Here is a 24,492-nt window from a genome sequence, read left to right as displayed (position 1 = left end):
GAACGCATCATTACTGCAGGAACAGAGAGATACTCACAGCTCACTTTAATGATGATTTACTGCTGTTAAAAACCAGAGTCTCACTCACATTTAAATATTTCATCTACTTTGGAAACATCACATGACAAATATGTAAATATGGAGTCTGTTATAAAAATATCTGGACAAATCAAATGACACATGGGCAGATATAAATATAACGTTAAAGGTCCTACACTGAACAGTAAAACATCAGCTGTGGTTTGTGGACTTCAGCAGAGGTTCTGGTCCGTATACAGACCACATGGTTACTAAATGTAATGATGGTTCTCTGAAATAAGAGCCAGTGATTTGCAGGCTTCAGTCAGACTGATCTGAGAGCTGTGACAAAGATGTACTGATCAGTTGTTCAGTGCTGAAATGAGAGAACAAACACTTTGAGATCAGATTTGATGCTCCGACAGTTTGATGAATGAGGACACTGTCTCTATACATCCTGTGATGCTGTCAGCTGTGATCCAGCTTTATTTCCTGTAGACATGAACACAACAACAACAGTCGTCTTCACATCAACTCAAACACACGATCACAACAAGCTTCTGGCTCGTCTGATTGGCTGACTGCTCTCTCTGTCTTTCTGTCCAATCATGAAGCCTGTCACCGTTCTCCTCTCACAGCTTCACTGAGGAAAGCAGGAAATACTGGATCTTTACTTTGATACCGTGTTTAGTACAATACTGCTGAAACCAGCATGAGCTGACTCCAACCCTCTACTGACCTCAGAGTCTCCAGTCGACAGTCTGGACTCTTCCTCAGATCACACAGCAGCTTCACGTCTGAATCCTTCAGGTTGTTCCAGCTCAGGTCCAGCACTCTCAGATGGGAGGGGTTGGACTTCAGAGCTGAGGCCAGAGAAGCACAGCTGATCTTTGACAAACTGCAGCCAAAAAATCTGAATAAAGAATAAATGATGGAGATAAAAATCAATTTATAATCCAATCAGATGTGTTCAGGTTTTAAATGTGTAGCTCAACATTACTGTGTCCTCATCAATGAGCTTTTCTCTAAAATGAGTAGAGTAACTTTGTCATTGTGTTATTGTGGATCATCATCAGCCTTCTACAGACATCATCCACATGTCAGCACAACATTCATACAGCTGTTCATGTCAACACAGATTAATAACATGCTGCATTTTCTAAAGTTTCTTGAAGAAACAGTTTGCAAAAACATTTGCTAAGTCTTTTGTGACTGAAGAAGAAATTTAGTTCAAGAAAATTGAAAATATGAACCAAAGGAAATCTATAACTTTATCAATGTAAGTTATGTATGAATGTAGAGTCAAATATTAGTTAGCAGTAACAGAGTCAGTGAACTGACCTCAGACTCTCCAGTCTACAGTTTGGACTCTGTAGAAAAACACACAGCAGCTTCACTCCTGAATCCTGCAGCTTGTTGTAACTCAGCTGCAGCTCTCTCAGATGGGAGGGGTTGGACTTCAGAGCTGAGGCCAGAGAAGCACAGCTGATCTCTGACAAACTGCAGTCCCTCAATCTGCATAAAGAATAAATTATGTAAGTTTAGAAGACAATGTTCCTGCTTGAAATCATTCAGTGTTTAATAATCTGTTCAGAGCTGAAGAAGGTTCAGAATGAAGAAGTTTAGAAAATGGAAACTCCAAACACCTGAACCCAACAGGATGCAGGTTCAACACTGTCAAATACACAAAGTGACAAAACAAGTATATGGTTACTCAAGGTGCCTAAATGTGTCCAGTTCATTACTGAGGAAGTCAGTGGTAGAGTTTATGATTTGAATTCCTGGATATTAAAAAAGCTGGTGTGCAAATGTTTATTATGGTCCCAGTAATATTTGTTGTTAGCGTGCACTGAAGTAGCAGATCACATGATATTTTAATGCTGTTTTAATTAAAAAGGTTATATCCTGACACGTCAGAGTGAGTAAAAAGACTTCATGTAAGTCTTCAAGTCAAAAAAGTCAAACTAAGTCCACAAAGTGATCAAAAGTCAACATGTAACATTTCAAGCACATAAAATGTCTTTCACTTAAATTCTGCTCCTCGGCTCTTTTCTAATTAGACGTACACGTAGAGCATCTTTATAATAAAGATCATGAATTGATAACATGAAGCCTTTTATGTGATAAGCAGGACGCTGCTTCTTCTGTAACAATGAAGTTAAAAGGACCATAGACTTGTGTGATTACATGTGGGGAGGGTTTTCTTAAGCCTGTGGTCTGTGCCTGTGTGTGTTTGCTGCACATCTCTGAGGAACAAATACAGAAAAACACAATCACAAACAGCAGTGACACTATTTCTAGTAAATTACCAGTGTTTTGTCAGATTCACTCACAGAATCCTCCCAAAATAGGAGAGATGGTGAAAGGATATGGAGCCAGATCAAGGCCAAGAGGTTTGTTCATTTGGAGAAAAATAAATGTTTGAAAAAATAAAATTTGAACTTGAAAGTTCAAGTTTTGATCTTGAGGCATAAAAAAATCCAAAACATTTTCAAAATAAAAATAAGTGAAGGAAAAGGTTCATTTCAATTATAAATAGGGATGCACCGATTGTGAAATTCTGGGCCGATACCGATGTTTAAAATAACAACTTGGCCGATGGCTGATGCCGATGTTTTTTCTTTTTGTTATTTAGTCCCTCTTTTGTACCACAGAAACATTACAGAACTATTTTAAAAGTCTTTCAGCTCTTCATCATACTATATTTGAATGAGCACAAATTCAATCAGACAAATTTATGAAACAAAACTGGTGCGCACTGAGTGTGGCTGGGAGGTCGTAGTCTGCGGCATATGTAGCAAGTGCGTGCTTTTGTTCCAACAAGCTCTCCATCATGTAAAAGGTACTGTTCCAACGAGTGGAAACATCTTGCTGTAGCCTTTTTGGTTTCATCCCCAACTGGATCTGCACAGCCTGAAGACGCGAATAGGCGAGGGGCGAGTGTTTAAAGTGGCCGACTATTTTTCGGCAAATAGCCGCAACATCTGTAATGCTGCGCTGGCTAAAAACACCATCATGGACTGCCAGTTGCAGTGTGTATGTCATGCAGCCAAAACTAGCCAGACCACTATCCGTCATAGCTTTCGTCATATTCCTAGCATTATCCCTTACGACAGCATGCACTCTGGTTTTGTCGATTTTCCACGTCTGGAACATTGTCTCAAATGCCCCTGAGATGGCAGATGCTGAGTGGGTACCTGTGAACTCCTGGGAGTGTAACACTGCCTTTATCAGGTTGAAGTCCTTGTCGATCCGCTGTGCCGTGAGGCTAAGCATGCTCACAGGGCTGACATCTGAACTCCATATATCGGTGGTAAAACTGATTGCAGCGATGTCACGGGCCAGTAGCTCATGAATGTGTGTGGCCACAATGTTGTGGATTTCGGGGAGAAAGACCTCGGCAAAGTGACGTCGGCTGGGCAGGGTGTAGCGTGGCTCCATAAACTTCATCAGACTCCGAAACCCCACGTCCTCCACTACAGAGAAAGGCTGGTCATCTAACGCGATGAACTCCATCACCTTGCTGGTTATTTGTTTAGCTTTGGCGCTGTCTGTAGGCAGCTGTTTGGCTTTCTCAAACGCCATGTCAATTAACGTCTGAGTCTTACCGGTGGCTGTTTGCGCTTTCTTGGCGGCTTCATTTTTCCTTTTCTGGTAAGCTTGCACGTAATTCACGGGACGCGTAAATCAACATATGGGAGCGCCCTCTTCCGTCTCGGCAGTTACATCGCCAAAAAAGAAAAAAGGACAAAAGAATGGTTTCTCCTCAGCACAGCATTCACGCGACGCGTAAATCAACATATAATCATCGGCCACTGCCATCGGTGGATGTCATATTTATTTGCCGATGGCCGATGGCAGTTAACAAGGCGAACATCGGCCGATACCGATGTTCAACCGATGCATCCCTAATTATAAATATGATTTGGATTTAATTCTGATATTCTTTTGAATAAATTATTTAATTTCAATTTTCACTTATACATCATTTCATATTTTAGGTGAGTTTCAGAGTTTTGGCCCTGATCTGGTGTGGCATCAACTGATGACTACTCCAAAACACACACACACACACACACACACACACCCACACCTACACAAACTTTGTCATTGTGTTATTGTGGATCATCATCAGCCTTCTACAGACATCATCCACATGTCAGCACAACATTCATACAGCTGTTCATGTCAACGCAGATTAATAACAAGCTGCTGATCTCAGTCAGGTCTGGAACTAGAGGATCATCATTAAATAAGACATGTAGGGCTGTAAAGCCTGTGTAATTAAAGGAGAGGTCCATATTCACTCAAGTCTGTATAAAATAAAAAACAGCCCTTAAAAGTCAAGTTGGTGATTTTGGTAATTTGTTAAAAGTTCAAAAGTGAGTTGTGTGAGTTAAAATACATCTTAAAACATTTACAAACATTTGATTTAGTTGCAATGAATCATATTTTGTGTTGCCATCTACTGGTCAGCAGTAATTCACAGTCAACACAATTATTCAGCCTTGAGAGACAATTATTCTGTAAGTAATGTGCATAAATAATTATCAAACACATTTTTAAAGGAATGTCAGGTAACACTTTACAGTACAGTACACAAAAATGTGACAAGTTACTAAGAAACGAGTGAGGAATGAATCAAACCACCTGATAATCAATGAACTCTTAAGAAATCTCTTTTTTCTTTTTTTTGAGGGTCGTTTGGGTTTCAGAACAAACTGAACTGAACTGTTTACTGTAGCACTTGATCAATGACAATTACTTTGACTAAACGTGAAAGAAATGTCCTTTGTTTTGTGGATTTTGTGTGTTTTTATGAGTATTTAAATATATGCATGAGAACGAGCTCGACCCTCCCTACACACTCAAAACTCCTCAACACTGAACAGACAGTGACTGATGTCAGTCTGATGTTTCACTTCACTTGTTGGGGAACTCAGAAAGTAACTAAGCATTAAGTAATTAGTACGAATGCATCATCACTAGTGTTTGTCCTCTAAGCAGCTGGTTTATTAGGAACGACTCATGAAGAAAGTGGTCGGTATGTTGATTCATGGATATTTATGAACTGATCATGACATCATTTTTTATTAATATAGTATCTCCCAGTCTGTTCTTCAGAAACTCATCATTATCTATTAAATATAGTAGTAACTACTCTCATTTTGTGTAGAACGTTGTAAAGTGTTACTGAAAGTCATTTTATAAACTTTTCTATTGTTTTGGTCAAACTATGAGTATAATACTGATAATGTTTGTCAAATGATGAAGTCAAAACAGTTTGAAACATTCTGTTCTGATTAACATTTGCTATTTACATCAGTGGTCCAGCTGATCTACAGTGGATGGACAAATACCACCACAGGTAAGAAGAAAAAATATATTTTTATACCATGGTCTGGGTGAAAACTGGATTCTGATTGGCTGCAGGCTGTCCATAAACTTTTGGTATACCAACACCTCTGGAAGTACTCGAGTAGTTCAAGTGAAACTGTCCGTTCTAAATTAATGATCCTGTTTCTAAAATGAGTGGGACTGGCATCAGCTGGATGCTAACACTTACAAGTTAGAAATAAACTGAATGAAAAAAATAAATAAATAAAAACACTGAATCGAGTCCTTCAGTGCAGCCTCCTCTGAACACCACAGGATGGAGCCACTTGGATACACAGAAAATGTCTCAAAGAACTGACATTTCTTCAGATTTATGCTGCTGCAAATCTTCAGAGTTAATTAACTAAACTGTTTAAGTCTCAGTGAAGGGTTTGAATTGAATATATGGAAAAACAAGACAATGAACTGACCCCAGAGCCTCTAGAGCACAGTTTTGACTCTCCAGTCCAACAGACAGGAGCTTCACTCCTGAATCCTTCAGACTGTTGTCACTCAGGTCCAGCTGTCTCAGATGGGAGGGGTTGGACTTCAGAGCTGAGGCCACAACTTCACAGTGAGTCTCTGAGAGTCCACAGCCAGAAAGTCTGTCATGACACAGATATTACAAAAATGTTATTATGAAAGAGGACACTTTATATTTACTTCATGCATTTGATGTCAAAACAGTTTGAAACATTCAGTTCTGATTGACATTTGCTATTTACACCAGTGGGTCAGCAAACCTTCATCTGATCTGTGTTTGACATGAAACAGTTATTCTCATCACTCTCTAAAATCTTTGTTTTATTTTAATCTTGCAGATGAAGGAAGAGAAAATGTAGTTACATTTGGGTTTCCATGATGTCCACAGTCTGTCAGTGTGATCTGATCCTGTGTCTTTTGCCAAAAAGTTAGATTAGTTTATGCCCAACACAGTGTTAGCATGAGGGTGAGAGTGCCAAAATTAACATCATCGCACGTCTTGTGTCGAGCGTGTGGGCTCCACAAATCATGTTGCTGAATGATCGTGCACCTCCGAATTCAACATGGATGAGTTTGAAGTTTGAAAAACCATCTTAGAAATCTACATTTACATGATTCATATTCTGCCAGCTAATACAGATGTGATTCAGAACAGTTGACTTCTATAAAGACTTGTATGATTTACACTTTTATGGTGTTGCCATTGGTGATTTTGATTTATACACCTTCTGTCTTTTCAAATGCTATTGTACATTGCAGTCCTGAACATTCACAATTCTTTAGTCTTTATGTTTCATCTAGTTGTTTGTTCAGTTTTGGTGTTTTCCTTCCAGCTGTATGTCTCTTCTGTGTAACTACACTGAGAGCAATGATAAACTGGAGTCAGATTCCTTGTATGTCCACAAAAGATAAAGTAGAAGCTTAAATTTGAGCTGAAACTTTTTGGTCCATTTGCTCACTGTGAAATGTCTCTAAACCGACATAATGAGAACAATAACTGCATGAAAGAAATTCTTAAAGGGGACATATTATGCAAAACTCACTTTTTCCTTGCTTTAGTATGTATATTTGCGTATCCGGAGTGCCTCCCCACCCCTTAAGCATGATTTTTCGACAACTAAGTCAATATTTCATAAATTACTGGAGTCAGGGATTGGGTCTCTAAACGAGCCGTTTGGATTTCGACCGTATTGTGACGTCACAATCTGGTCTTATGCATACTCCAGTCCTGGCGCTGGCTATCTCCTCCCACACGTCGCCAGCTACCTGGACGAGGATCCGCCATTTTTCTCGTTCTCGCTTAACTTCTACACGACAGCCTGACCGCTACCATGTACAACACGAAAGCCGAGCACTGCTGCTCTGTCGTCGGATGCACGGATCCTCCTGTTTCGCTACATGGCCTCCCTACCAAAGAGGATATCAGAGCGAAGTGGCTACATTTTATTTATCAGGGAAACGTCCCAGCTTCAGTGAGTAAAAGTGTTACGTCTGTGCCAGTCACTTCACGTCGGACTGCTTCAGCAACCAGGGTCAGGACTGGATGCTGGACTGGCAACAAGATTGTCCCTTAAAAGATGGATCCATACCCACTGTCAATGATGGAGCTGTAAGTACTTAAAAAACAGTGTAGTTTGTGTTACTTTGGCCGTTTAGCACATGAGCTAACACTAACGCTAATGCTAATGCTAACCGTCGATGTAAATATGAAGCTAACGTGAAGTTATCAACGTTGGGCTTACTGGCCGTAGGATTCACGATTTGTCATATCAGCACTCTTTTAAAACATGACAGTGAATTGAGAAAATGAATTAGGATATTGAGATTTTATCGCTTCTAACCGGCCGGTGAATCACTGCTCGGCCGTAAACAAGCAGAGGAGATTGTATGAAATCATCTCGGTTGTTAGCGGACGGTGAGCTACGTTAATTCATTAGCATGTTGTGCTAAAGGACAGTGACCTGCACGTTACCTGCAGTAAAGCAATCACTACTTTGTTTTGGAGCTGGAGACAGGGGTTAGCTGCTACATGTCTGCTGTGCTACTATCAGTTATATGCAGGCATGGACACAGAAAAGTTGCTTCGCAAATGTGTATAGCTCGTTGCCATGGTCACGCAATGCCGTCCTCACGTCTTCCGCACGGCAGGAAGAGGTGGGCGGCGCACGCAGCAGCTCATTAGCATAAAAGGGAAAGGCACTCAAACCAGCCGCTTAAAACAGGGCTGTGAAACTGGTGTGTAAACAACCCTGCTGTGCTCAATCCTTCGGTTTTTTCGACCAAAGCATGTTACTATCATTCCATTTAGACATCAAGTAACCATGTCAACAAGCAGAAATGAGCATAATATGTCACCTTTAAGGACTTTAGAAACATCACATGAAATATGATACAGATCTTATTTTAAACTCTTCAGTATAGTGGTTAAAAAACCTCTTTCATTAGTTTCACCAGGGTTTCTTCTATCACCCAAAGAAAGATTAATAGAAGAAAAACTGTCACATTTAATGATCATTAGAAATAAATGGAATAACTGAGTTCAACAACCTGACAGCTATAAACACATCCAACTGAAACATCTACATTGTTGCACTCATGGTAAGTGAAACACTTTTTAAAAATAATCACAATTGTATTTAAAAATGTAAGCGCTATTTCAAAATAAATGATTTTATAGTTTGTATATCTGAAGAATTAAACTGCTAATCTATACTGATTTATAATGTTGATAATCACATCTGGACTCACAGAGCCTTCCTGCAGTTCCTCACAGCTGGAATCAGTCTCAGTCGTCCCTCCTTTGATGTGTTGTACTTCTGCAGGTCCAACTCATCCAGAACCTCCTCTGACATCTGCAGCATGTAGGCCAGAGCTGAGCAGTGGATCACAGAGAGTTTCTTCTTTGATCTGTTCTCTGACTTCAGGAACTCTTGGATCTCCTGATGGACTGAGTGGTCGTTCATCTCCATCAGACAGTGGAAGATGTTGATGCTTCTGTCAGGAGAGACATCATCTCTGTTCATCTTCTTCAGGTTCTTGATGGCTCTCTGGATGATTTCTGGACTGTTGTCTGTCTGACCCAGCAGACCTCCTAAGAAACTATGGTTGGACTTCAGAGAGAGGCCATGAAGGAAGCGGACAAGAAGGTCCAGGTGGCCATTTTTACTTTCAAGGGATTTCTCCATGGCGCTCCTCAAGAAGTCATCCAGGGATGGGTAACGGGCTTCATGGCCCGAAAAAAAATTAGAAAGCTTCCCCAAAACAGACTTTGGTTTTGAGTCCCTGTGTATGAAGTCTTTTAGGAAAGCCTCCAGGACCTTTGTGTTCCTGTTGGTGTGACAGTGGAACATGTAGACTGCAGCCAGAAACTCCTGAACGCTCAGATGAACAAAGCAGTAGACTGTTTTCTGGAAGATCACACTCTCTCTTCTGAAGATCTCTGTACAAACTCCTGAGTACACCGAGGCCTCTGTGACATTAAGACCACACCGCTCCAGGTCTTCTTGGTAGAACATGATGTTTCCTGTCTCCAGATGTTCAAACGCCAGCCTCCCCAGCTTCAGAAGAACTTCCCTGTCAGCCTCCGTCAGCTCCTGTGGACTCGTCTCACGTCCCTCATCGTACTTCTGCTTTTTCCTCTTTGTCTGGACCAGCAGGAAGTGTGAGTACATGTCAGTCAGGGTCTTGGGCAGCTCTCCTCTCTGGTCTGTAGTCAACATGTGCTCCAGAACTGTAGCAGTGATCCAGCAGAAGACTGGGATCAGACACATGATGTGGAGGCTCCTGGAGGTCTTGATGTGTGAGATGATTCTGCTGGACAGATCTTCATCACTGAACCTCCTCCTGAAGTACTCCTCCTTCTGGACGTCAGTGAAGCCTCGTACTTCTGTTACCCTATCAACACATGAAGGAGGGATCTGATTGGCTGCTGCAGGTCGGGAAGTTATCCAGACGAGAGCCGAGGGAAGCAGCTTCCCCTCGATGAGGTTTGTCAGCAGCACGCTGACTGATGACTCCTGTGTGACATCAGACACGACCTCATGGTTCTTGAAATCCAGTGAAAGTCTGCTTTCATCCAGGCCGTCAAAGATGAACAGAAGTTTACAGACAGCGAGCTTCTCTGCTGTCACCTTCTGTAATGTTGGATGGAAAACATGGAGCAGCCTGAGAAGACTGTACTGCTCATCTCTGATCAGGTTCAGCTCCCTGAACGAAAGCAGAACCAGCAGACTGACATCTTGGTTTTCGGAGCCCTCTGCCCAGTCCAGAGTGAACTTCTGCACTGAAAAGGTTTTTCCAACTCCAGCGACGCCGTTGGTCACAACGACTCTGATGCGTCTCTGTTGGTCAGGTGAGGCTTTAAAGATGTCGCTGCACTTGATTGGAGTGTCATGGAGGGTCTCCATCTTGGAAGCTGTCTCTAGCTGTCTCACCTCATGTTGGGTATTAACCTCTTCACTCTGTCCCTCTATGATGTAGAGCTCAGTGTAGATCCTGTTGAGGAGGGTTCCACTTCCTGTTTCATCACTTCCTGTTTCATCACTTCCTTCAGTCACACGTTCACATCTCCTCCTCAGACTGATCTTATGTTCATCTAAAGCCTCCTGCAGAACACGATCAGCTGAAAGAGAAGAAAACATTCTGGGAATAAATTGAGAGCAAGAATCTTGATTAAATCAAAAAGTTCCTTTTTTCAGACATGAAGACATCAGCAGACAGATGTACAGTCTTACTTTGTACAGTGTTGGTCTGACTGACTAACACTGGACAGCAGGACATCTGCTCCTCCACAGAAACACTTCCCTCTGTCTTTCTGAAGAGATAAAGGAAAATCAACCTGATTAGAAACCATAGTTTTATTTATGTTTAGCTTTGACTAAATCAAACTAGGAGATACTCTCCTCTTGATAAGACAACAATCTCAGTCACAGCAGGTCGAGCCTCACAACGCAGTGACTGATGTGTTCAAACTGTTGTAGCCAATTTGGATCTGTGTGTGTGTGTATGAATGAATGTGGGTGTGTCAGTGGTGAGGCACTATGGTTGCTATGAGTTACCTGCACACCTGTGGGCATGGGTGGTTGATCAGTCACACAAAGGTTAGATGAGGGAGACACAGCAGAGGAGTGGCAGGGAATCAGGATCAGGGAAGCCACACAGTTTTTCAACCGTGTCTGTGTGTGTGTGATAGCTGAATGAGTTTTGTATCACAGTCTTCGTATTTTTGTATGAGCTCGTTTAAGTCTGTTGGCACCCGGCTTTTTGTAGGTGTTTTTTAAAGATCTAAAGTTAATAAAGTGTCAAACTCATTCCCATGGAGGACTTCATTTTTTACACACCACCATGAGTTGTAAAGTCACACACATGGATTAAAGCAAAAAAAAATCTTTTTGACTGAAATGTTTTTTCGAGCTGTAGCCAAGGCATATTCCCAATTTGTAATTTGTGAAACATGTTACAGGGCATTTTACTTGACACGTGCTAAAAAAATAAGATAAGATTTACAGCCTCACACCACACCATGTTCTCTAATGCAGAAATAAAGTTTAAATATTTGACCAACAGTGTTTTACAGAAGGATGATCTGAACAGCTGTTCTATTCACACTTAAAATGTTTTTCGTCTTTTCAATGTAATTTTCAATCTATGAAATCAAACTGTCTTTATTTTTGCCAAGCTTCTCTCAAGTTTTACTCTTTCAAATAATCAACCATCTACAGAACTTTTCAGTATGCTATTTTTCTACTTCTTCTTCTCATCACCATTATCATTAATTATTATTATTATTATTATTATTATTATTATTAACATTGTTTAAAGTGAGTCTCTTATTGTTTAACAGAAAATTACATCATACAAGCAGCAACTTTTGCAGCCTTGTCAGTCTGATGGCGAGTTATCACCTTTCTGTCATCACTAACATACTGTTAATAATCAAAGAAGCTCTGAGGCTTTGTTCTATATGTTATAATACAAGATTTCAGCATTGAGCTACAATCAGGCAACATTCATGATTCTGTTCAGTCAAACTAACCAAAAACTTCTTATTGATCATTATAAAGTTTCAGGGCGTCCCTGTAACCATGGTAACTCACGGTGCCAGAGGGGAGGGAGAGACGCTGAATGAAACCGTTTACACAGATACACTGCACACAAAGTCCAGACTATAGTTGTTATTTCACACATGTAGCACACAACAGGAGACTCTCCGTGTCAGACGAGTTCTCACGTGCTGACTAAACTCAATTGATAACGTAGCAGCGCGACGAGTCCCTGCTAGCTAAGCAGCTAAACTTTAGCGCCGCTCCGTGTTGAGATCCCGCCCTGTGTGGGTCAATACACTAGTTGCGTTTCCATCCACTTTTTCTTATTCGCATTTTCAAAAATTAAATACTTGGATGGAAATGCCAGAAATTCGAAAAAAGGCAGTAAATTCGCAAAAAAGTTTTTACGCTTGGAGGGGGTGGATGTGTCAGTGTATCGATAAAAGGAAAATGCGACTTTTTGTTATGGAAACAGGTTTTGCGAATAAATCCTGACTAAACCGGATGTGACGTTGTGGTACGTCCGAAGTGCTGCTGGACGACGACTTCCCAAAAGTCCTTCACCCGGCGACGTTCCCAAACAAATGGAGAAAGACGCGGTCTCCCTCCAGCAAACTCCGACAGCACTCGTAACATTAAAAATCTTCTTTTCCTTCTCCTCTTCTATGGGGTTCCATTTGTGCCAAAAATATGTCGCCATGCGCTCTGTCTATGTCTGCTGAACATGTGAGAAGACATTTGTCTTTGTCTATTAAACGTTGAACTTCTATATGTTATAATACAAGATTTCAGCATTGAGCTACAATCAGGCAACATTCATGATTCTGTTCAGTCAAACTAACCAAAAACTTCTTATTGATCATTATAAAGTTTCAGGGCGTCCCTGTAACCATGGTAACTCACGGTGCCAGAGGGGAGGGAGAGACGCTGAATGAAACCGTTTACACAGATACACTGCACACAAAGTCCAGACTATAGTTGTTATTTCACACATGTAGCACACAACAGGAGACTCTCCGTGTCAGACGAGTTCTCACGTGCTGACTAAACTCAATTGATAACGTAGCAGCGCGACGAGTCCCTGCTAGCTAAGCAGCTAAACTTTAGCGCCGCTCCGTGTTGAGATCCCGCCCTGTGTGGGTCAATACACTAGTTGCGTTTCCATCCACTTTTTCTTATTCGCATTTTCAAAAATTAAATACTTGGATGGAAATGCCAGAAATTCGAAAAAAGGCAGTAAATTCGCAAAAAAGTTTTTACGCTTGGAGGGGGTGGATGTGTCAGTGTATCGATAAAAGGAAAATGCGACTTTTTGTTATGGAAACAGGTTTTGCGAATAAATCCTGACTAAACCGGATGTGACGTTGTGGTACGTCCGAAGTGCTGCTGGACGACGACTTCCCAAAAGTCCTTCACCCGGCGACGTTCCCAAACAAATGGAGAAAGACGCGGTCTCCCTCCAGCAAACTCCGACAGCACTCGTAACATTAAAAATCTTCTTTTCCTTCTCCTCTTCTATGGGGTTCCATTTGTGCCAAAAATATGTCGCCATGCGCTCTGTCTATGTCTGCTGAACATGTGAGAAGACATTTGTCTTTGTCTATTAAACGTTGAACTGTCCTTGTGTCATTGACTTTGTCAAATGACACATCATGACGACACGATGTAATGACAAAGTGTTGTTATGATGTGTGTTGTGATGTGTTGTTTGACAGTGTCTTTACGTCGTTACTATGTGTCATTACTATGTGTCATTACTACGTGTCGTCTTGATGCGTCGTCTGACAACGTCGTTATGCCTGGCTACTCAGTAAACTTTGAAGTTCAGTGGACACTCCTTAATGCAACAAGCCACAAACTGTGTTTATAATAATAATAATAATAATAATAATAATACATTTTATTTAGAAGGCCCCTTTCTAGACACTCAAGGACACCGTACACAAATGAGATAAAAGAATACATCAAGAATAAACATCAATATCAATAAATGAAAAATAAAAAACACACAAAATAAGAACAATTACAATAGATTGAAGGGATGGGACAGGGCAAGTGGCATCAGAGGGAATAGGCAGTTTTAAACAGGTGTGTTTTGAGTTGTGATTTGAAGTGGGGGAGTGAATCAATGTTTCTGAGTTGGGGTGGAAGTGAGTTCCAGAGGCAGAGCGGCTGAATGCTCTGTTCCCCATGGTGGTGAGACGGGCGGAGGGGACTGACAGGTGTTTGGAGGAGGAGGATCTGAGGGAGCGGGAGGGAGTGGGAACATGGAGGAAGTCTGACAGATATGGGGGGGGCGAGGTTGTGAATGGCCTTGAATGTTACCAGGAGGACTTTGTATTGGATACGGAAATGAACCAGGAGCCAATGGAGCTGCTGAAGGACAGGGGTGATGTGGTGGATAGAGGGGGTTCTTGTTATGATGCGGGCAGCTGAATTCTGGACCAGTTGAAGTTTATGGAGTGATTTGTGAGGGAGGCCAAAGAGTAGAGAGTTGCAGTAGTCCAGGCAGGAGGTGACAAGGCTGTGGACAAGGATGGCGGCAGTGTGGGGGGTGAGGGAGGGGCGGAGGCGGTTGATGTTTCGTAGGTGGAAGTAGGCAGACCGGGTAATGTTATTGATATGGGATTGAAAGGATAGTGTACCGTCAAGGATGACACCAAGACTCTTAACCTGGGCGGAGGGTGAAAAGGAGGAACTGTCAATAGTGAGTGAAAAGCTGTCGGTTTTGGATAAAGTGGATTTTGTGCCAATGAGGAGAACCTCTGTTTTGTTGCTGTTTAGTTTAAGGAAGTTTTGGGTGAACCAGGTTTTTATTTCAGAGATGCAGTCGGTGAGGGAGGTGGGCGGGAGAGAGGATGAAGGTTTAGTGGTGAGGTAGAGCTGGGTGTCATTGGCATAGCAGTGGAAGTGAATGTTAAATTTGCGGAAGATGTTGCCGAGGGGAAGGAGGTAGATGATGAAGAGGAGGGGCCCCAGGACAGAGCCCTGGGGGACACCTGAAGTGACAGAGGAGGGGGTGGATTTGAGGGACTTGAGTTGGATGAATTGAGTGCGGCCAGAAAAGTAGGATGTGAACCAGTCCAGGGGAGTGTGGGTGATGCCAATGGAGGATAGCCTGCTGAGGAGGGTGGTGTTAGAGATGGTGTCAAAAGCTGCACTTAGGTCGAGGAGGATGAGGATGGTGAGGAGTCCAGAGTCAGATGCCATAAGTAGGTCGTTGGTGATTTTGATGAGTGCTGTTTCCGTGCTATGGAGTGGGCGGAAGCCGGACTGGAACTGTTCATACAGATTATTGTGGGATAGGTGAGAATGGAGCTGGGAGGCAACTGTTTTTTCAAGGATTTTTGAGATGAAGGGTAGATTGGAGATAGGACGGAGGTTGTCGAAGTTGGAGGGGTCAGCGCCAGGTTTTTTCACAATTGGGGTAATGGCAGCTGTTTTGAAGGGTGTAGGGACAGTTCCAGTGGTGAGGGAGGAGTGGATGATAGCAGAAATGAGGGGGGCCAGAGAAGGGAGGCAGGTTTTAACAAGTTGTGTGGGGAGGGGGTCCAATTGACAGGTGGATGGTTTGGATTTCCGGGTTTGAGTTCTGAGATTTCTGAGAGAGTGGGGAGCTGGAAGGAGGAAAATGAGTGTGAGGGTGGGTGAAGGTCAGCTGAGGTGCTGGGGTGAGGCAGTGATCCAAGGTTCAGGTGGATGTTCTTGATTTTAATCAGTGAAAAATGACATAATGGTGTTGCAAAAGGAGGTTGTGTATAAGTGAGGGGGGGAGAGAGTCCTGGGGTTTGGTGGTATTGTTGAGGAGGGAGAACAGTGACTTGGAGTTTCCTTCATTGGCAGTGATTAAACTGGAGTAGTAGTGGGTTTTGGTGCTGGCAATGGAGTCCTTATAGCGTAAGATGTGGTTATTGTACATTTCTTTGTGTATAGTGAGACCAGTTTTTCTATGGAGTCGTTCAAGTTGCCAACCTTTGCTTTTCATGAGACGAAGATCGGGGGTGAACCATGGGGCGGAGACGGCGAAAGAGACCGATCTGTTTTTAGCGGAGCAAGAGAATCTAAAATATTATGGAGTCCAGTGTTGTAATGAGAAACCAGATCATCGGGGGTGGACAGATTATGGATGTCAAGGTGGCAGAAGGACTGGACATTTGAAGTGAGAGAGGCGGGGTTAATATTCTTTATATTCTGGAAAGAAATGAGGCGTGGTGTTTTAAAAATGGAGAGAGTGAGTTTCACTGTAAATGAGAGGAGAAAGTGGTCAGTAATGGTGAGTTCATCAGCTATTAGGTCAAGGGGGGTGACACCAGAGCAGCAGATTAGGTCCAGAATATGTCCTTTGGAGTGTGTGGGAAGAGTGGTATATTGCTGACAACCGAAACTCTCTAGGCAGGAAGTGAAGTCTTTGGTGAGGGGCAGATTGGTATTGTCCATGTGGATATTGAAATCACCCAGCAGTATTATGTTTGGTGAGAGAGAGGATAGATGGGTGAGGAAAGCAGCAAAGTCATTTAAAAAGTCACTATTCGGTTTTGGGGGGCAGTAGACAGTAGCAATGATGGTTGGAGTGGGACCAGACAACTCACAGACAGTAGATTCAAACGTGCTGGAGATGGGCACAGATACCGGCGAGACTTTCCACTTCTCGCGGTGAATTACCGCGAGACCTCCCCCCCGGCCAGAGCCACGGGGTTGACAGGTGTAAACAAACCCACTAGGAGTGGATTCGTTGAGCTGGGAGTAGTCTTGGGGCTGTTGCCACGTCTCGGTTAAGCAGAAAAAGTCTAGCTTACGGTCGGTGATGAAGTCCTGGATGAGATGTCCCTTGCCTGTCAGTGAGCGGATGTTGAGCAGAGCAAAGTTGAGTGAGGTGCTGTCGGAGCTGGTGATGGTGCTAGCTGACCGAGCTAGGCGGGCTAACACGCAATGGTCGACAGCCCGGTTGGTAGAATGTGGAGGGCGACGAGTGCGGGATCGAGAGCTGGACCAGATGGACTTTATTGCTGTTGAGCTGTTGTGTTGAAAATTCCGACGGGACCCTCGATGGATGTATCTCCGTCGAGGCTGGAAGGTGATGTCCGGGTGGAGGTGGAGTGCCTCTGGCGCAGGTCCATGCAGGTGATAGCGCAGCCGGAGCAGGTCAGTGGCTGAGTAGTGGAGCAAACCCGCCACTGGCAGGTGGACGGGCAAGAGAAAGAGCCAGGCACAGACGAACAGGATGTATGTCCTACCAGCCCACATCGTGGACGAGGACTCAGGCAGCGTTGACGGCCAGAGAACGCCAGGCAAGGCTTAGATCAGGACAGGACAGGTGAGCCAGTAGTGCAAACTCACACAGACGATGGTGCTGGCAAGTCGTGGAGATATTCCCAATGAGGGCACTTACACTGTCAGATTAGGTCATAAGACCATACAATAAGCCCGGAGCGTTAAAAACATAAAAACTTAAAAAGTTACTGGCGAGCAGCGGCAGCTAGTTGCGCCAGCGTTCACTCGTCAGCCATCTTTTCCATCCATTTATTGCCAGAATTGGGACTTTTCTTGGAGGGCATTGTTGCAATGGACATTGGTGACAGTTGGCCCTGTGTTTCCAGTGTAATTTTGTGTGAAACTTCTATATTTTGACTTTTATTCAGATTGTTCTTGTTAGTAGGCTATGATGCATGAAAAATAAATTAGTGTTAGGGGACAATACTGAAGTGGTACAGCTCTGCTGGTAGGTTCCCTCCGCCGACCAGGAAGGGTAAGCCCGGAAAGGGGCGCCCGGTGTCACCACGGTAGCCAGGCATAACGACGTTGTCAGACGACGCATAGCAACGACACATCAAACGACACGTAGTAACGACACGTAGTAACGACACGTAGTAACGACACGTAGTAACGACACGTAGTAACGACACGTAGTAACGTAGTAATGACACGTAGTAACGACGCATAGTAACGACGCATCAAGACGACACGCCATAACACACATCATAATGACACTGTCAAACAACACATCACAACACACATCATAACAACACTTTGTCAAATGACACATCATGACAACACGATGTAATGACAAAGTCAAATGACACAAGGACAGTTCAACGTTTAATAGACATAGACAAATGTCTTCTCACATGTTGAGTAGACATAGACAGAGCGCATGGCGACATATTCTTGGCACAAACGGAACCCCATACTCTTTGGGAGGGTTTTGTAGGCTGTGAACGCTGACAAAATTGTAGCTAATGTTCTCCCAAGAGCCGACCAGTAAATTGTCCATGATGTTGAGTGTCAGCTGAGTGTCAACTGTCAGCTGAGTGTCAACTGTTGTCATGGATACATTCCCGCTCTCTTATGACGTTATCTCACGGCGCACTCCTCCTCTCCCAATAATCGCAAAACAATAACGAATGGAAACGGGCATAAATTCGCATTTGCTTTTTGCGCATTTTCACAAAATCCGCTCTTAAATTCGATACATTTGGATGGAAACCCAGTTACTGTCATTGGTCAGGCGTGCACACGCAGTTAACGATACCATTGGCTGTAGAGTGTGACAATCTTTCAATAAAAATCAGCCAACAGTTCTCCTCCGATCTACATTGATCTCACAAGTCGCCTCTGTTAAGTTTGAATGACGGAAATCCGTCGTAGCGACGGAGAACTTTACTCCATGCACACAACAGATCTATGTTGAGGATGACAGAAGCTGAAACCTGTTTTCTGTAGGATTTTCTTTGGGTTTTGTACTACTGAGTGCAGATTCATATTTAATCAATCGGTGCCAAATGTCGGTACCTGAGAGCCCATCTTTACAGAAACGTTATAAAGAGAAAGACAGAGTGAGAATGTCATCCTAAAACTAAGCTCCTGGCTGCGTCTGATATTCCTTACTAACTTTTTAGGTTTAGATTTTTAGGATGTCTCAAACCTTTGTAGAAAACCAGTAACACGTGAACTTCATACTGTCTGAGGAAATATTAAAGCATGCATTCTTTGATTCCCAAATTTATTTTGTATAACAAGCGCTTTGCTTGTTAGATCGATGCTAAGACATAATGGATAATTATATTAATTACTTAATGCAGCAGGAACAGCTTAATGTCGCTGTTTACTTGAAAAATAGTCTATTTACGCAGTATAGCAAGACGCTGCTGAAATAAAACTTAGAAAGACTGACTCACGTGCAACGTACATTGCTATTGGAAATATGACTCATGATATGTTGTCTCTAAAGTGACTCGATTTAACAGCTTAGAATTAAAATTATATTTTTTGTCATTACAGAGAGAGTAAAGTATCAAAAGGTACCGTGGGGTACTGGTATCGGTTCAAATGTGAACGGTATCCTACTCTTGTCAGACTTGCAGAAGCAAGCAAATACATTTTCTCTGGCAGCTTGACCCTAACACTAACCCTTGGGAATTTATTTCTTCCATCGCAACAAAACACACTGTATGAGTCATCATCAACTTTCAGGACTGACTGACTGACTAACAAACACTATGAATGGACTTGAGCAACTCACTAGCCAACATTAACACTACAGACAACCCATAATGCAACACTCTGTAGGAGCCACTGTCACACCAGTTCATTCAAGAACAATCTGATGCTGCTGATATGTAATTGTATAAAGTATAAAACACAAACCACTTTTTCTAATGTAATATTATGTACCTCTTACCGTGTGTCTGAGGGTCCAGGTCCATTACTGAAGTTCAGAGGAAAACCTTTGGACAAGTCACTCTTCATAGACAGACAGCTGGAGACTGGAGACTCTTCTCTCCATCTGTGGTACTGACTTCTGGAAACACCAGCATGTTTTAATTAATTTAATGTGAGTCACTGTTAAATAATCAATATGCAGTTCTAAATACATTTTCTCTGGCAGCATGACATCATTTTTCAGACTTTATCTTTGTGCTCGTCCTCATCCGGACGTTTCAGTGGTAATTCTTGTCTTTTCAACAGATCATTTGATCCTTTGACAGTAAAGATGTTGGGAAACAAACACTATGAATGGACTTGAGCAACTCACTAGCCAACGTTAACACTACAGACAACCCATAATGCAACACTCTGTAGGAGCCACTGTCACACCAGTTCATTCAAGAACAATCTGATGCTGCTGCTATGTAATTGTGTAAAGTATAAAACACAAACCACTTTTTCTAATGTAATGTCCAGTGAAACAAATTATTCACTACAATCATTTAATGGTAATGATAAAACTATATAATATATATATTTATACACATCTCTTACTGTGTGTCTGAGGGTCCAGGTCCATTACTGAAGTTTAGAGGAAAACCTTTGGAACAGTCACTCTTCATAGACAGACAGCTGGAGACTAAAGACTCTTCTCTCCATCTGTGATACGGATTTCTGGAAACACCAACATGTTTTTATTAATTTCATGTCAATCACTGTTAAATAATCAATATACAGATCTAAATACATAAATTGCTGATACTGACAGTTTGATGATTAAAAACATGGCAGTCTTCTTACTGTGTGTCTGAGGGTTCAGGTTCATTACTGAAGTCTGGAGGTGTTTCTTTGGACCAGTCACTCTTCATAGACAGACAGCTGGAGACTGGAGACTCTGCTCCGTCCTCCTCTTCCTCCACACAATCACTCATCTTCTGCACTTCAGAAAGCACTGAGGTAAATATGTAGCACATGGAAGGAGAACAACATGAAGAAAAGGAGGACAAACAGGTGAAACAAGATGCAGAGGAGGAGGGTGTAAAATGGAGATGGTGAAGCCTGCAGACCAGGGCTCCAGACTGCGACCAAATGGTCGCATTTTGCGCCTAAAATTAGACACAGTGCGAGTAAATTTTTCATCTACTCGCGCATGCGCGACCAGTAAATTTGCTGGGTTTTTTTTGTTTTGTTATTAAATATTTTTGTTGCTGACAAACTTGTTCTACACTTCAGCCCACTATAGTTAAAGGTAAGGCCTGAATGACTGGTTTGCCAACCGACATTAACTCCAGAAGAAGAAGAAAAGAGACGAAAACAGAAGAAGAAGAAGGCTGGCCAATGTGTGTGAGAACGGCGGCGGCGGGGGGAGGGGGCGGGGGGATGATGACCACTGTGATAGGCTAATGTGTGAAAAGACGCGGGTTTTGGGGGTTATGGCGCGAATCCACAGATTTCACATAGCGGTGTCTCCTACAAACAATGGACAATGGCGAAGCGGACTATTAGTTCGTACTTTCTTCCTAAACCTAATGATAGAAGACAAGAGACAGAGACAAATCCCGAGAATGAGTCCGACTCAGATTGTGAGGAAACGGTCGTGGCGAAAAAAGGCAGGAAATTCAGCTTTCGTGATGAGTGGCTGCGCGAGTTCACCTGGCTGAGGTATTTCAGGGAGACCAATTCAATGAACTGCAAATTCTGCTGTCGATACCCACAACATGCGGGGAACACAAAATTTGCTGGTAAGACTGGCACTACACAATTAAAACACGACACGCTGATCAAACACAACGCCAGTCAGAAACATAAAATGTGCCGCGACCTGTGCAATGAAAGTGCAGCTCTACTCCCAGTGGCATTTAGAAGACAAGAGGCTGCTAACCAGTGCACCGAGGAGGCCGAATTGCTAATGAAGTTTAACACGGCATATTTCATTGCCAAAGAAGAACTGCCTTTTACGAAATTTAAAGGCCAACTTGATCTACAAAGGAAAAATGGTGTAAAACTAAACGCAACATACAATAACGACACAGCATGCGCACAGTTTGTTGGCATCATCGCAGATACACTGAAACGGAAGACGTACGAGAAGATTAAGGACGCTCCGTATCTGTCAATCATGATTGATGGGGACACAGATAAGTCAACAAAAGAGTGTGAAATCATATATGCCAGGATCCTGCAACAAGGGAAACCAACAAATGTTTTGATTGGCCACATCGAAGTGCAACATGCACATGCTCAAGGTATGTTTTCTCTCAAATTATGTTTAAACTCAATACAGTAACTTCTGAAGATTTCTCTGTTGTGAATGTTTTGCAGTTCATGAAGGCAAACAGGCACCATAATGATTAAGCTGGTGGTAGGACTAACACATAAATAATTGTGCACAATATGTGATTTCATTTTAAGGTGTATATGATGCCACCAAAGAGGCCTTCAAGAAACTAGGGACAGAGACAGGGTGGTTAGACAAGACAGTTGCCATGGGAGCTGACGGCGCAGCTGTCAATCTTGGGCATAAAGGAGGTGTAATAGCCCTTCTCCAAGCTGAGGCAGGGGCTTTTATTGTCCCATTTCATTGCATGCCACATAGGTAGGTCAGGTGAACCATCAGGCTAAAGATAGGCTATTAAGAAATTATGTATGTTTAAATTTAAGTCAAATTAATTTTAATTTAATTGTAGGCTGGAGCTGGCAATGCTGTCAGTGCAAAGGAAAATTCCCATGGTGGATCATGTCTACAGTCTCCTCAACATGGTTTGGAAAACCTACCACTACAGCAGCAAGTCTATGAGAGAACTGCGAGCACTTGGAGAGGAGCTGGGTGTGCATGTCAATGTACCAGGTAGTGTCAGTGGGACACGCTGGCTTGCACATGTAAACCGTGCCCTGCAAACCCTACTGAGACCTGGAGGAAAGGACAGAAACCTGCAGAATCCTGGCCAGTTCACAGCAGTTTACTTCCACATGGAACATTTGACTGCATCATCAACCAATGCTGACATTGCTGGGAGAGCAAGGAAGGTCTGTATATATTTTCAAAATGATTTCATATTTGTGATAGATATATACAAATTACTGATATTGATTACTTATGTCTTGCAGGTCAAGAAGATGAAGATGGGGCCTTTGTGGGTTTCTTTCACTTCTTGGCTGACTTGTTTGAGGCCATTAGCAAATTCAGCCTTCTTCTCCAAAGAAATGATGTCATTTTGCCTCAGGTAATGTTGAGATGTTAATAAGAATATTGTCCAACCTTGTTAAATCAGAGTACACATTACAAATAGCTCTCGTCATATATAGTTTTTCATATGTCAATGGAAAATATTTTACAGGCTGTGAATGGGATTCAGAATCTTATTGCAACTGTTGAGGCCATGTCAGTGAGATGCAAGCCAGGTGGTAGGCTAGCAGAATTACTGGCAGACCTTCAGGCCCAGAGAAGACAACAAGAGAGTGATGGTGAGGCTCACCCTTTGTACAAATATCAGGTGAGCAGTTATTGTATTTATATTATTTTAGATTTGATTTATTTATTCATTTATTTTTAATATTTCTCTTAATGTTGAATCTTGTGTTAACGCAGGGGGTCACCATCAAAGGAGAAGTCTCTGGTCTGGGAGCAGATGGACTCTCAATGGAAAGCACACCTCAGCTGCAACAAGCAGTAAAAGCAACAGTAGAGTGCACTGTGCTGCACCTGAAGCAGAGGTTCAGCAGTCTACTTGGCAAGTGAAAACACAGTACAATTTTATATCATTATGACACATCTATCTTTCTTTTCATTTAATCTCTCTTTCTCTTTGTATTTTTTGATAGATGAAGGGTCCTCATTAGCAACAACGAGGGCAGTGAGGTCATTCAAAATATTCAATCACGATTCCTGGCCTGAACAAAGACATCTCCTGACAGATTATGGTGCAGAGGAGCTGGACTTCCTGCTGGACCACTTCTCCCCCATCCTAACAAGGTTAGTAGCTCTTATCAATGATCATGACAACATATAAACATTATAACACAGAACAGCATTTCAAACACTTACCTTGATCCTACAGAAACTTAGTTTGATAAGTTTTTCCTTTCACTATTTTCAGAAATGGCTGTGATACCAAGCTGGCAAGAGAGGAGTATCAGTCGATGAAAATTTTCATTGTTACCAACTACATGGACAAGTCATACCATGCCCTGTGGGGGATGATGTTGACCAAAATGCCGTTCTGCTCCGACTACAAAGTAAATATGATATTCTCATTAATTTAATTGGCATATGACTTTTTGATCGACTGAAACCTAAACTATTATTCTATTCTTTGTAGAACATCCTACATCTTGTACACATGATGCTTGCACTCCCAGTGTCTTCTGCTGTGTGCGAGAGAGGATTCTCTTCCCAGAAGAGGATTAAGTCAGATGTCAGGGGCTCACTTCATGTGGACACTGTTGAGGACTTAATCAGAATTAGTATGGAGGGACCGAGCATCGATGATTTTGATGCCAAAGAGGCTGTTGACATGTGGCTCAATCAGGCTCAACGTACAAGGAGGCCTAATTACAAGGGCTGGCCAACACAAGCACCTTATCCCCCACCAAGGGGCGATCTTTTGTAGATCTTTGTGTTAATGCACAAGTTATGTCTACAACTTGTTCTGTTGATGTCAGTAGAGCATAAATATTCATTTTGTATTTTTAAGCTGTATAACTGATGTGTTATTAAAACTATTGCACAAGTTTATAAGATTGTAGTTTATGCATTTATTGTCAAAGTATTTATCAGTAATACAGTGAAAATGATAGGAAAACTTTGCAATTCGATTTATAGTGTGCGCCCCTAAATTTTCTGTTTGCGCCCCTAAAATTTTAAGTT

At 42.3% G+C, this 24,492-nt stretch overlaps 2 protein-coding genes and 1 long non-coding RNA gene across 3 annotated transcripts in view; 1 reads left to right on the top strand and 2 right to left on the bottom strand.

Annotated features, from left to right (window-relative positions):
• The window catches only part of LOC141014363 (uncharacterized), a 140,627-nt gene that overhangs the window by 70,423 nt on the left and 45,712 nt on the right, over positions 1 to 24,492 (bottom strand).
• Positions 8,622 to 19,711, bottom strand: LOC141014253 (NLR family CARD domain-containing protein 3-like). The gene is made up of 3 exons (XM_073487977.1): positions 19,600 to 19,711; positions 10,611 to 10,690; positions 8,622 to 10,498 (listed from the first exon to the last, which is right to left on the bottom strand). The coding sequence occupies exons 1-3, from the start codon at positions 19,665 to 19,667 to the stop codon at positions 8,622 to 8,624; spliced, it is 2,025 nt and encodes a 674-aa protein (XP_073344078.1). The 5' UTR covers positions 19,668 to 19,711.
• On the top strand, positions 23,324 to 24,286 carry LOC141014287 (uncharacterized). The gene is made up of 3 exons (XR_012180491.1): positions 23,324 to 23,598; positions 23,723 to 23,861; positions 23,945 to 24,286. It is a non-coding gene; the product is annotated as an uncharacterized lncRNA (long non-coding RNA).

Source organism: Pagrus major, chromosome 19 (assembly GCF_040436345.1).
Source record: "Pagrus major chromosome 19, Pma_NU_1.0".
In the NCBI taxonomy this organism is placed as follows: domain Eukaryota; kingdom Metazoa; phylum Chordata; class Actinopteri; order Spariformes; family Sparidae; genus Pagrus; species Pagrus major.
This window is presented reverse-complemented; position numbering and strand designations above follow the sequence as displayed.

Coding starts and splice junctions, on each gene's coding strand:
- LOC141014253 (XM_073487977.1), bottom strand. CDS start 19,667: ATGAAGAGTGACTTGTCCAAAGGTTTTCCTCTGAACTTCAGTAATGGA. Junction 10,691..19,599: donor CCTGGACCCTCAGACACACG/GTAAGAGGTACA, acceptor TTATCTCTTCAG/AAAGACAGAGGGAAGTGTTT. Junction 10,499..10,610: donor TCAGACCAACACTGTACAAA/GTAAGACTGTAC, acceptor CTTCTCTTTCAG/CTGATCGTGTTCTGCAGGAG.